The sequence below is a fragment of the Malania oleifera genome, chromosome 3 (assembly GCF_029873635.1).
Source record: "Malania oleifera isolate guangnan ecotype guangnan chromosome 3, ASM2987363v1, whole genome shotgun sequence".
Taxonomy (NCBI): Eukaryota; Viridiplantae; Streptophyta; class Magnoliopsida; order Santalales; family Ximeniaceae; genus Malania; species Malania oleifera.
In genome coordinates this window covers 12,859,121-12,873,223 of record NC_080419.1, presented here as the reverse complement: position 1 = coordinate 12,873,223, position 14,103 = coordinate 12,859,121, and the positions used below count along the sequence as shown (strand labels likewise).

Below are 14,103 nucleotides of genomic sequence, written 5' to 3'. Positions count from 1 at the left end.
TGTTCAACAACCCTTTCCCATAGTTTTATCGTATGACTTATAAGTTTAATTCCACGATAGTTATTACAATTTTGAATATCTCATTTATTTTTGTGTATATGTATTAAAGTGTTTTTCCTCCATTTATCTGACATTTTCTTAGTTTTTATAATTATATTAAATAAATTAGTTAACCATATAATTCCGTTATCGCCTAAGCATTTCCAAACTTCAATTGGGATGTTATCTGGTCCCATAGCTTTCCCATTTTTCATCTCTTTTAGTGTAAACTTAACTTCGTTAACTCTAATTTTGCAAATAAATCTCATATTTTTAGTCTTTTCCTCATTTGACGATTCTAAGTTTAAGCCTTCTATTTGGTTTTCATTAAACAACTTACTAAAGTAACTTCGTCATCTTTCTTTAATGTCTTCGTCCTTAACCAAGACAATATCATCCTCACTTTTTATACATTTTACATTTCCTAAGTCCTTACTCTTCCTTTCTCTAGTTTTAGCAAGTTTAAATATATCTTTTTCCTCTTCTTTTGTACCTAATCTATCATATGAACTATTAAATGATCTATATTTAGCTTCACTAACGGCCTTTTTTGCATCTTTTCTTGCCTCCTTATATTTTTTAAAGTTATCTCTGTTTCTATATTTTTGCTACATTTTATACCAAATTCTTTTTGTCATTATGATTTTTTGTACGTCTTTATCCCACCACCAATTCTCTTTGCTATTTGAAAATTTTCCCCTTGATTCACCTAAAATCTCTTTTGCTATCTTTTTAATAGAGCTAGCTAATATATTCCAAAGAGTATTTGTATCTATCCCAACCTCTATAGTCCAATCCCCATCTTTGATCATTTTATTTTTAAATTTTATTATATTTTCTCCTTTTAGGTTCCACCATCTACTTCTCTTACACTGATTTATTTTATCCTTTTTCTTCCATTTTTTTATACATATATCTAACACTAAGATTCTATGTTGTGTGGTTAGACTTTCACCTGGAATAACTTTACAATCCTTGCAGGATAAACGATCAACCCTCCTAGTTAGAACAAAATCTATTTGACTTCTATTTTGTCTACTTTTAAAGGTTATTAAGTGTTCTTATGTCTTCTTAAAGCAAGTATTCATTATACTAAAATCATATGACATAGCAAAGTCTAAAATTATTTTTCCCAGACTTATTTTTGTCTCCATGTCCATATCCTCTATGTATCCACTCATAATTTTTATTTTCTCTTCCAATGTCTCCATTCAGATCTCCTCCTATAAATATTTTCTCAATCCCTGGTATGTCTTGTATAATACTATCCATATCTTCCCAAAATTGTCTCTTAAGATTTTCTGCTAAGCTGGCTTGAGGAGCATTACTGATATTTATTATCTCGTCCTAATACCATCTTGATTTTTATAATTCTACCCCCTACTCTAGTTACATCCACAACGCTATCTAAGTTTCTGTCTATAATAATGCCTACTTCATTCTTATGTTTTTCTTTTCCAGTGTACCAAAGTTTAAATCTTGATTTATCAATTTCTCTAGCTTTCTCCTCCATCCACTTAGTTTCTTGAAGGCAAATTATATTAATTTTTCTTCTGATCATTGTATCCATAATTTCTTTGCTTTTACCTATAAGTGTCCTTATATTCCAAGTTGCTAATCTAATCCTAGTTTCCTGAACTAACGTCTTTTCTTGCCCACGTACAAAATGATGCAGGACCCCTCGTATATTTGACACCGTACTTGTGCGCCGACACGGCGCGTTGTTTCGGAGCGACGACCTAGCTCACCCTCGCCCACTTTTCGCTACACCCGAGTGGTTCAAGTGCAACGCGTCGTTCGTAGGGGATGTCTCAACAAATATTCGGTAAGGATTCATATCATAGTGATCTGACAAATTTTACACTGGCTATCAGCTACCTAACGTAATTGTCCTCCTTTACTCGGGCTTTGGACCGGCTGTGTGTGAAAAAATTTGGACATTAAGTGCATCACAGGTGGAATAAACTTAGCATGAGGAATGGAGAGGTAGTAAATCTGAGAGATAGACCTCCACAAACTTATAGAAGGATATCTAGTTCTGAGATTAGCATCCCAACCATTCACATGCAAACAAAACTTACTTTTAATGGCTTCATACAAAAGAGAGGATTCTTTTAAGGGGAACTTCCAAAGCCATTTATCCATAAGGGCAGTGTTTCTAGTCACCAACTTTGCAAGACCCAAACCAAACACCCCCCTCCCCCTTTTCTTTTTCCATTTTAGGTCTACACATCACTTCCCAACTAACCAAATGATCCCTCTTCTCCCCAACCCATGACCAAAGCAAATCTCTTAGAATTTTCTGTAGCTTATTGGCTGTATTCCGTCCGAAATACTAAAACTAGACAAGTAATATAGAGGGAACTAGCAAGACCTGCCTGAAAAAGAATAATGGGTTCCCTAAGGAAAATAAGGCACCTTTCCAACCATTTAAACACTTAAGATATCCTCTCCACCATTGGGTCCCACAAGCCCACCGATATAGGATTGCCTTTTGCCACCCAAAGGGACCTCTAAATAAGACAAGGGACAATCCAAAATGCCACAGCTCACTAAGGAGGCCAACTCTCTATATTTACTGGAACTCAAAGATCACCACTCTTACCCAAGTTAATTTTAAGCCCAGAGATTTGCTCAAAAAGGTGAAATAGCAGAATATTCAGAAAAAAGAAGAGTTATGATCTAAGCAGAACATAGTGTCATTGGAAAATTAAAGATGAGACACAACCACCCCCTCTCTACCCACTTCCAAACCTTTCATCACTTGTTCATTGCCTTATCATCCTTTTTTGTATTTGTTTCTCTGTTTCTCAATAAGCTTCTTTTTTACTTAAAAAAGATTATGAATTCAAACAAGAAGTTATCTTTAGCAACTGACCTTGTCTGTGCTTTTGTCATGGTACATTGTGAAAAGGGCAATGTTTTTTTCATGACGAGAGTAAGATTTAGTTATGTTTCTGTTAAGGTTTTAAAGTAAGATGATGAAGGGAGATTGTAGAGAGTCACCTAGTATGGAGGGTTCTTACTTCTTTTACTGAAACTATTATGGCTTACCTGATTACTGGAGACTGATGAGAGAGGGTATATTTTGTCATGAAAAAATGCTGATAAAATAAAATTAAATCAGATGGTCCCTAATTTTTGAAATTTCTATGATAAGAGGGGTGCATCCTGCACAAGTAACAAAACACTTCACACGGAGAAAGAAAGATGCCCAGCTTTAGCAGTGCAGATAATTGTCTAAAAGAACCATATATGTGTGTTGCAGGCAATGGCGCGACACTGCTTTGCTACTCTCTGACCATATGCTTGGGCACTCCAAATGTGTCCATAATTATGGAATGTAAACTTTAATTTAAGACAGTCTACTGGCACTTGGGTAATTACACACGTACTTCTATATTCTGCTCACTTTACTCAATTTTCTACCTTTGAAGGTTGTCTACTTCCCACGTGTTTGTAAGGTTGCAGACATTGTTTCAATTTTGCGTAGCAACGAGCATAATGGCTTCCCTGTAAGCTTAGCTTCTAACAATTTTCGCCTCATTTGATGTTTAAATGATTTTTAAGTTATGTTTGACAATTTAACCCTACCCAGGTGATAGATCACACAAGAAGTGGAGAAACTCTTGTTGTTGGACTCATGCTTCGTAGGTACGTTGATGAAGCAGTTATATTCTTTATGTTTGATTTGCACTCTTAAAAGCAACAGCATGCATTTGTTGAAAATGAAATAAATTGAACATTTGTTTTGTGAGGCAGTCATATGCTGGTAATTCTGCAGTCTAAGGTAGATTTTCAACATAGTCCCTTGCCCTGTGATACAAGAGGTGGATCCATGCCAGTCAGGTAAGTGGTAGCTTGATATTAGAGTTCTTAGCCTTGCCTATCGCGGTTGTGCTAAACATTAAATTTACATTTTCTGAGTTTCAGGCACAATTTCAGCGAATTTGTTAAGCCTGTTTCCAGTAAAGGAATCTCTATAGATGATATACATCTGAGTCCTGATGACTTGGAAATGTACATAGATCTTGCTCCATTTATGAATCCCTCCCCATACATTGTCCCTGAAGATATGTCTTTGACCAAGGTGACGGTTCCACTTATGCTGTGAGGATATTTCGTGTGCATGCATGGCACTTGCATTTCAAAAATTTTCTGATGGCGATCTCCCTAATGGTACAGGTGTACAATCTTTTTCGTCAACTAGGATTAAGGCACATATTTGTTGTCCCTCGTGCTTCTCGTGTTATTGGTTTGATTACAAGAAAGGATTTGCTCATTGAGGTATTTTAGCAAGCATTAGCCTGTTTGGTTTTTTTTTTGAGTTCACTAGAATGTATTGGGATCAAAAGGTAAATGGTTTATTTTGCAGGATAATGAGGATTTGTCTAGTGTGGAGCTCCAGTCAACTAGTGTAAGGTCTCTGTGATACGTTACACCTATGTTATGTCCATCGCATCTTTAGTACACCCCCATTTTGAGAAATTATCATAGTTGATTCAATGCAAGCTTAAGTAGTGTTTGCATTATAATCACTTGTAGTTGAGCTTTGAAATGTAAAAAAAATAGCCAGCAAAAATGAAATCCTGGAGAAGAAAGACTGGTCATTGCAATGTTACGACATTACCTAGTATTTATGGATGCATGTTATATATTGTAGTTTAAAAATTCAAAGTGAAAAGGAAAAAAAATTACCCTATGTTTGCAAGAGGCCTTGGATTGGATTTATGTGGATAACAAAAATTGTATTGAGTATTGTTCAAGTCCACTCAAATCCAAATCCAAGGCCTAAAGTTCATACTCCCAAATGCAGCACTACTTTTTGCTATTGTGTTTCCCACACCCGAAACACCATATTTTACTGCCCTCAAATAGTACATTGTTTTTAATTTGTTAATGTAAGATATTTAATATTTTAATTAGCATTTTGATGGAGGATTGCTTGTGGATAAATCTTAACAAGCATATTTTTTTTGAAGATTTAGAAATTAGGGATTTTGTTTTACATTTAATAAATCTAGATGTTTAGTCAATTTAGGGTTATTTTGTGTATTTTAAGTACTTTGGGTTTATTTGTAAATATTTGTTTTAGTTAGAGTCATTGTATAATTATTTATTTCAGTTGTATTGTTGGCGTCTGAGTACTTTCTTTGTTTTGTATTGTTGAAAGTTGTATTGTTGGCGTATGACTACTTTCTTTGTTTTGTATTGTTGGACGGTTATCAGACTTGAATCCAGATTTCCTGTTCAGTCTCTCTCTCTCTCTCTCTCTCTCTAAGTATAGACTTCCCCTTTCCTCCTTTCCTCTTTCTTCTCCTCTGTTCCTTTATTCTCTCTTTAACTTTCTTCTTCTCTCCCTGTTCCAGATCCTTCTGTTCTGTCCCTGCCTGCCTATCCTTTCCTTTCTCCTCCTTTTCTCTCTATTCTCTCTCTCTGATATATTCTATTTTGGTTCTACATGAATTTCCTTATTCTTAAGTACGTCTCACTAATGTTGTTTGTAAATCAATGGCAATCTTTCTTTGAGGGACCTCTCCCTCCGTGTCTTCTGTGAATACATATTTTGTTAACTAACACGATTCACTTTCATGAGAATTGCTCTTCGAATCACCCTCCATTATGGGCATGTTGTATGATGATTGGCTTGTTGAGCTTTCAACCATACTCTGTGAAACGCACCCAATTTTGTGTGGAATTTATTATATTTGCAGTCTTTTCACAGTTTATGCATGATGGACCTGGAATATCTGTCGTTCAATTTTATTAACTACTTTATATTTACTTGCTTAATAACCGTCTCACTCCTGAAACAACCGCATTCCTCGCACGTTTAGATTTTGAGGTGATTTGGTTTGTGCAGCGATGCTCTCTTGATCCCAAATTCTGTTCTCGTTGAACTATGCTGTACCTAGAATATGTTGCTGAAGCAGTGTATTAATTCTTTCAGTTCCAAATTTCTGATCCTCACTATAATTTTGCTGTTGGCAGAGCTCGGCAAGGTGATAGAAGGGTGTTCGCAAGGAATACAGATGCAGAGCACCCACTTCTTAATGGCCTTCTGACTCGAGATTATTCTTCTGCTTAGTTATAGCCCCGCCCAAGATTGACACATACCTTTTCCTCCATTTATTTTGATCAGAGAAGTCACGAGTTCTTTTCTCTGCGGGTAGTTATTATAAGTTTTGGTAGAGGCTCCAGTGGTTGCCCACAAGTTTTTGCCGCATCTGCATCTCTGACCATTTCACATCTAAATTGGTTTAAAGTCAATAATGATACTATGCCATGCCATTCCCAGATTCGTTGATGTCAAAAGAGAGAATGATTTTGTATGGGGAGCAAAAATGGGGCAGTCTGTGGTTTTGGGGGGAGGAGGGGGGGGGGGGGGTGAATCATGTGGAATGTGAATTTTAATTTCAATGAAAATTTAAATAGAAATACCCTTGTCAATTAATTCAAACTTATGTATTATCGGGGTGCTAATTTGTGATCCAAGCTTGCCTGCCATAAAGTTTGTAGGGAATGTTATTTAATTTTTAGATTATAAAAGGCTATTATTATATTAATAATTATTATTATTGGAAATAATCTAATATGAGGTGGATAAATTATTATCTCGGTTTTGTATGAAAATGAATAATATTGACAGGTGAAACAATTGTGTTAGATGTCAAACCAAAGGCAGTTGCTTGCGCATCCTTCTTCCAAGGTATTTCAGAGGGTAGGCACAGAAAATCGAGACTGTAAAATTGAACTTCAAAATGAATTAATAATTTTTTTGATTTGGTTTTAATTATGAACTTCAAAAATTCTCGATTGAAGGTTTAGTTTTTATTTGATTTAATTCTCTCAATAGTTGTGGCCAATCAAACTTAATCTATGTATTGTAAATATATAAAAAACATATGTTATATAATTGTATATTATGTAATATTTAATAATTTAAATTTTTTAAGTCATTTTTCAACAAATTACAACTTGGATGCGTTATGTTTGTATTATTATAAAACTAAATAAAAATTAAAAATTTAATTAAAAAAATACTTATTTTTATTTTTAAATCAAGTAATATTGTAGAAATATGACTAAAATAAAAAAAATTACAAATAATACACATTGAAAAAATTACTATTATAAGAATAAAATTTATTATGATTATTTTATTTAATTGTTCTATTTTTAAATTTTAATTTATGATAAAAGTTTTATTAGATATGACAATTGAAAAATAGTGAAAGTAATTTGTAATTTGCTTTATTATTATTATTTGTTTAAAATGTATGTATATTTTATTTCATTATATTTCAATTGATATGATAATATAATTTTGATTTTAATTTAAAAGTGTATAAATGAATAATTTAATCCAAAAAATATTTTTTGGATATCAAAAATTCTGGTAATAGATTGCCAAAATAGCTGAAAATCATAAAATTTGATTTTCAGTATTTTGACAAACAATTGAAAACCAATAGCAGAAACAAAAAATTGACAACATAAATAAGCACATTTTTATAATTTGTTTTTTCATTGTAGAGAAATAGAAACAAAAAATAAAAAATAGTAACAATACCAAACAGAAAAAATAAAAAAACAGTAACAATACCAAATAGACTCTTAGATAAACTTGCAATGTATAATTATAATAAATTTCATTTTAAATTTAAAAATTGATCTATGAAATCCATACTTTCAAAGACAACGAGTAGCTAGTGAGGCTTGGCGCTTATACATATATTAAGAGACATCAGTTTGACCTAGTAAGCATGCAATTGCTGATTCTGATTTTTTTTGGATTTGTGAATTATTTAATTCACTCTTTAACTCTTTGATTGGTTAATTTAAAATAAACTTACATCTTATTGATTACACCTAATCACCTTATTGTCTAGTAAACCACTCACATCCTATTGGTTACACCTACGACCTTAAAGTTAGTAACAATGCCAGTAAACCAATGACATGAATTTCTTGATTTTTTGCCATCCAAACCAATTTACGCATCTCTCTCTCTCTCTCTCTCTCTCTCTCTCTCTCTCACACACACACACACACACACACACACACACACACACACACACATTTTTGATCCTTTCCTTTCTTTTTATGCATTTTCCATTTATCTCTCATGTTAAATCTTGCCCAAAAAGGTGATTCTTTCCTCTTTTTGAGTCTCTCTACTCATTATCTATTTGTCTCTCACCCTAAATCGCCATTATGGTGAATAGTCACCACCTCGGAAATCTCAAAGCATAACCGATTGGGTCCGTCTCCCATCTAGAACTTGGAGGCGTTGATCAAGTCCAAGCAATGCTTGAACTTGTTCGTCATGACTGGTTTTGTCAGCATATTAGCCACATTGTCAGACATATGAACCTTCTCAAGGAGAAGTTCCCTTGAAGTAATTAGTTCCCTGAAGCTGTGATACTGCACATCAATGTGCTTCGTCCTCGCATGGTACACCTGATTCTTCGTCAAGAAGATGACACTCTGATTATCACACTGTAGCCGAATTCCACCTTGCTGCATACCTAGTTCTTTGACCAAGCCTGTAAGCCACAATGCTTCCTTGGCAACCTCACCCATTGCCATGTACTTCGACTCAGTAGTAGACAATGTCACAAGCGACTGCACCATTGACTTCTAACAAATAGGTCCTCCCACTAGAGTAAATATATACCTCGTGGTAGACCTCCTGTTATCCAGGTCTCCTGAATAATCAGCATCCACGTGCCCCACCACCGACGGATCACTCTGTTGTGCATTGAATTCTATGCCATATCTGGTTGTACCCCTTAAGAACTTGAGAATCCACTTCATAGAATCCCAGTGCTGTTGACCCGAATTCGAGAAGAACTTGCTCACCATGTTAACAACATGTGCCAAGTCCGACCTCATACACACCATGGCATACATCAAACACCCCATTGCACTAGCATAGGGTACCCTTAGCATATCCCAAACATCATCGTCTATCCTTAGGCATTGGGTGGTAGACAACCTAAAATGACTCACCAAAGGTGTGCTCACCGACTTAGCCTTAGCCATGCTAAACCTCTCCAAAACCTTCTTTACATAGCCACCCTAAGGAAACCATAGTCTCCCTGTAGCTCTGTCTTTGCGAATCTCCATGCCAAGTATTCTCTTGGCTACACCCAAGTCTTTCATGTCAAATTCTTTTCCCAACAACATCTTCAATCGATTCACCTTGGTCATGTATTTAGTAACAATTAGCATATTGTCAAAGTATAGCAATAGAAAAATGAGAGACCTATTCAAAAATTTCCTCACATAGATGTAGAAATCATACTCACACCTCATGTAGCCAATCTGAGTCATACAGGCATCAAACCTCTTATACCACTACCTCGGAGATTGCTTTAGCCTGTACAGTGACTTGTTCAGATTGCAAAATAAATGCTCCTATCAAGGTTAGCTAAACCCTTCTAGCTATGTCATGTAAATCAGTTCCTCCAGGTCACCATGGAAGAACACCGTCTTTACGTCCATCTGCTTCAGATGCAGATCATGTTGGGCCATTAGTCCCAACAATACCTCGATGGAAGTGTGTGCGACCACAAGGAAGAAGAAATCATCACAATCTACTCCCTTCCTCTACAAGTACCCTTTCGCTACCAAGTGAGCCTTGTACTTCTTTCTTTCCCTTTTAGAAATTGCTTCAGTTTTTATGTATACCCGCTTGCATCCAATTGCCCGTTTCCCAATTGGAAGCTTCACAAAGTCCCATGTCTAGTTCTTATGGAATGACTCCATCTCCTCCACCATGGCCCCTATCCAGCTACCCTTCTCCTGGATATGCATTGCCTCCTGATAGGTAGTAGGATCCCCATTTCTGGTGAAAAGAGCATAAGATACTAGATCATCAAAACCGTACCTGGGGGGTGGCCTGACAACGTGTCTGGGTCTGTCTATAGCTATGCTCCGATGCGTCTATTGGTCATCTAAACTAGAACTCCTTCTGTCCTCTCCACTCCGAGTTTCTAACTCCATCTACACCATTGGATGATCTCTCAGGCTGGGATTCCCTGTATGTATGCTTCGAGTCTTTAATTCCACTTGAATTGCATGCTCATAGCTGCTGTTATTTTTTGGCATCTGTTTCTATATTTCTTCCCGAGTACATCATAATATAGTTTTCTCATAAAAAAGTACATCCCTACTGATCACCACCTTGTTTGCCACTAGATCCCATAGCTTGAACCCTTTCATGCATTTATGATATCCTAGAAAGATGCACCGTCTAGACTTTGCCTTAAGCTTAAATCTCTCCTCACCCGGGATGTGCACATAGGTTGAACACCCAAATATTCTTAGACCAAAGTAGTCTACCTTTTCTCCTGTCCACACCTCCTCAACAACTTTCTCATTATGTGATGCCCTAGATGATCTGTTTACCAATAAACATGCCATATTAATCGCCTCGGCCCAAAAATTCATGGCGAGCTTAGCCTGCACCCTGAGGTATAGAGCCCTTTCAGCCAGAGTTTCATTCATCCTTCACACCACACCAGTTTGTTGTGGTGTTCGACGTACGGTAAAATGCCTCCTTATGCCTTGCTGCTTGTAGAACTCTCTGAATCTCAAGTTCGTGTACTCAGTCCCATTGTTTATCCTGAGGAATTTGATCCTTCTCCCAATCTAGTTTTTTACTTCAGCTTTCCACACTTTGAACCTGGAAAACGTTTCCAACTTGTGATGGATGAAGTAAACCTAGACCTTTCGTGAGTAGTTGTCGATAAAACTCAAGAAATACACATGTTCTCCTCGTGATGCCACTCTCACTGGTCCCCAAATGTCAAAATGAATGTAGACCAGTACTCCCTCTGTCTTGTGCGTGGCCTTCATGAACTAAACCCCATTCTACTTCCTAAGCATGCAGTACTTACAAAACTCCAGCTTGCATGATTTTACCCCCTTCAGAAGATTTCTCTTGTGAAGTTTTTGCATCCCATGCTCTCCTATATGCCCTAGACGTATATGCCATAGAAAAGTACTGTCAAACTCAGACTTTACAACTATTGCTCCACCTACAGTCGTGGTACCTAGCAGTGTGTAAATATTACCCAGCATTTTCTTCCATTTCATCATGGTTAGAACTCCTCTACTCACCTTCATTACCCCGCCTTCAACTTGTAACTGAATCTGTTACAATCCAAGGTGCCTAACGAAACCAAATTCTTCCTTAACTTTGGTATGTGCCTCACATTACACAACATCCGCACTACATCGTTGTACATCCTGATTTTGATATTCTCCATCTTGATCACTTTGCACGTAGTATTGTTCCTTATTAGAATGGAACTAGAACTGACCAGTCTGTACGTCATGAACCAGTCCTTATTGGTGTTACATGATACGAACATGCAGAGTCAAAAATCCAAGAATCTGTGAACTCATTCGACCCCGATGAAATCGAGAGCATATCACCGTCATTACTCCCACAGTCTCCTTCTTCTACTACATTCACTGTTGTTGACGAACCTTCTTTATTTTTAGCATCTCCTTTTGTCCTCTCTGGACACTCGGGTTTTATATGCCCTCTTTTGTCACACTTAAAACACCGCACATCCTTCTTCTTCCTAGACTTGGACCTAGCCCTATGGCTGCTTGATCCACTCTGGAAACCACTCCTCCCACAATCTTGATTCCCCTTCGCCACGAGCCCTTTAGCATGTGAACCCTCGTTGCTGGCCTTCTTCCTTTGGTGGAACCCTAGCAACGTACTCATGATGCCCTCCAACTCCAAGGTTTCTTTTCCGTAAGTCAGCGTCGTAACTGAGTTTTTGTATGTAGGAGACGACGGTAAGGAATTTAGTAGCATTAATGCCTCATCCTTTTCCTCAAACTTCACATCGACGGGCTTTAGATCACTAATGATCTGATTGAAAGTGTTGATGTGCTGAGAAAGGCCCGATCCCTCCTCCATCTTAAGCAAATAAGGCTTTGTTTAAGATACACCTTTTCGTAAGCGACTTGGACATGTACCAGCTTTCAAGCTTCAACCAAATCTCAGTCGGCGATTCCTGATCCATGAAATTTTACATAACATCATCGGCTTGACAATGTCAGATTTTGGAAACCACCTTTGCTTCAAGCTCCTTCCAACTTGCTTCGTTCATGTCGTCTGACTTCTTTCCCTACAAGCCTTCGCCATCCCTTGCTGCACTAGTAAATCTTTCACCCTTTGTTGCCAAAGCCCGAAATTACCAGTTCAATCAAACTTGTTCATGTCAAACTTAATCGAAGAGACCCCAGCCATTGTTGAACCTAACTTTGATACCACTTCTTGTTGTTTTGTTAGTCGGATATGCACAGTGAAAGCACACAATAAAAAATGACACAATCAACAACCACTAATGCAATCACTCAATGATGAAATATACTCAAGAAGCAATTAATCAATAATAAGAAGAATAAAAAACACAACTAGAATGAACAAGATTTACGTAGTTCGAAAATAGCCTATGTCCATAAGAGCAGCACTTCGATATTCATTATGAAGAATGTCAAAACTACAGTCTTTGGGTTACAATATTGTTTAAGTATGGACCCAATGTGTATGGAAGTGTTCTACTATCTCTAAACTACTTCTGTATCGATCCCCTGGAGGAAATCCCTCCGATAAGCTCAACCTAAAAGCCCCCGATTTGAAATCACATAATCTGCACTGACAGTTATCATCGATGATTTAGCCAAACCGTTGATGGTTTGGTACTTAGAAAAAGACCTTTTTTGTACTGCCTGAAATCTTTGATGGTTAGCGAACAATCTGTCAACGGTCTGCCCTCAGATCTGTAAGCTCCTCTTACGCAATTGTCCCTCGCTTCACGCAACTTTCTCAGATACATGTGATCCACTCTGAATGTGAGTCACATCCCCAACAAGTTGGTATGATGGACTTAGATCCAGTAAAGAAGGTAGAAGATGCAAATGGTGTGGGCATCTATGAACATTGGTCTCGTGAGCTAGAGGAAAAAGTTGATCAATTGGAAAAGCTAGTGAAGGAAGTATGCAACTACCCCTCTATGGAGGAATCATCAACTAGATCTTCGAACCCTCCTTTTACCAAAGAGGTAATGAAGATATCTTTGCTAAGTAATTTCAAAATTCCAAGTTTTAAATGGTATGATGGATTGACTGATCGTTTGGACCACCTGGACACCTTTAGGGTGTTAATGTAATTACAAGGCGTGCTCAATGCAATCATGTGTCGAGCATTAGCAACCACCCTAAGGGGAATGCTAGGGCATGATATAAAAACCCTTAAGCTTGGCTTTATCGATTCCTTTTCTGAAATGGAGCAAAATTTTGTTGGGCACTTTGTTAGTAGCCAAAAAATGGTAAAAACCTCGGCTTATTTGATGAGTCTTGTCCAGGGGGAAAAGGAGACACTTAAGGAGTTCATGCACTGCTTTGTCAATGCCACTTTGGAGATTCGAAACTTGGATCATGGGGTAGTGGTAGCAACTCTAACAACAACTCTTCAATTAGGGGGCTTCTTAAACTCTTTAGGGAAAAAAAGCCCCAACTAATATGGGAGAACTAGTCACACAAGCCAAGAAATACATCAATATAGAAGAAGTCATGATCACAAGAAGGAATGATCTGAAAAGGAAGAGTCTGAGGGATTTGGATGAAGCGGCTAAGGAGGGAAAAAAAGTAACTTATAAACCCACATCATGTGAATCCTAACGACACGAATCCAAACAGTGCGAATCAACATGCCTAGACCTATAATGGCCCATATGATGAGCACAACTAATGAGGCCTTGAAAACTTGCCCACTTGATGAGTAATGATCATGAGGCAATAAAGGAGTGAGCACGGCTCACTCACAATGACTCATTTGATGAGCACAACTCATAAGACCCTGAAGACCTGCCCATTTGATGAGCATAGCTCATGAGGCAAAAAGAAGTGAGCACGACTCACCAATAATGACCCATCTGATGAGCACCACTCATGAGGCCCTAAAGACCTGCCCATTAAATGAGCACAGCTCATGAGGCAACAAAAGGAGTGAGCACAACTCACTAGTAATGA

The 14,103-nt window shown here is 37.2% G+C and overlaps 1 protein-coding gene across 2 annotated transcripts in view; it reads left to right on the top strand.

Moving 5' to 3' along the window:
• The window catches only part of LOC131151608 (chloride channel protein CLC-d), a 47,817-nt gene extending 41,318 nt beyond the window's left edge, over positions 1 to 6,499 (top strand). The window contains exons 17-23 of one of the 2 annotated variants that reach the window (XM_058102868.1): positions 3,477 to 3,554; positions 3,638 to 3,693; positions 3,802 to 3,888; positions 3,973 to 4,129; positions 4,225 to 4,326; positions 4,415 to 4,461; positions 6,031 to 6,499. In XM_058102868.1, the coding sequence (XP_057958851.1) occupies positions 3,477 to 3,554; positions 3,638 to 3,693; positions 3,802 to 3,888; positions 3,973 to 4,129; positions 4,225 to 4,326; positions 4,415 to 4,461; positions 6,031 to 6,127 (624 nt within the window). In that variant the 3' untranslated portion in view covers positions 6,128 to 6,499. The remainder of the gene's footprint in view (positions 1 to 3,476; positions 3,555 to 3,637; positions 3,694 to 3,801; positions 3,889 to 3,972; positions 4,130 to 4,224; positions 4,327 to 4,414; positions 4,462 to 6,030) is intronic. The other variant, XM_058102869.1, reaches the window with a different exon arrangement.
• The last annotated feature ends 7,604 nt before the right edge of the window (positions 6,500 to 14,103 follow it).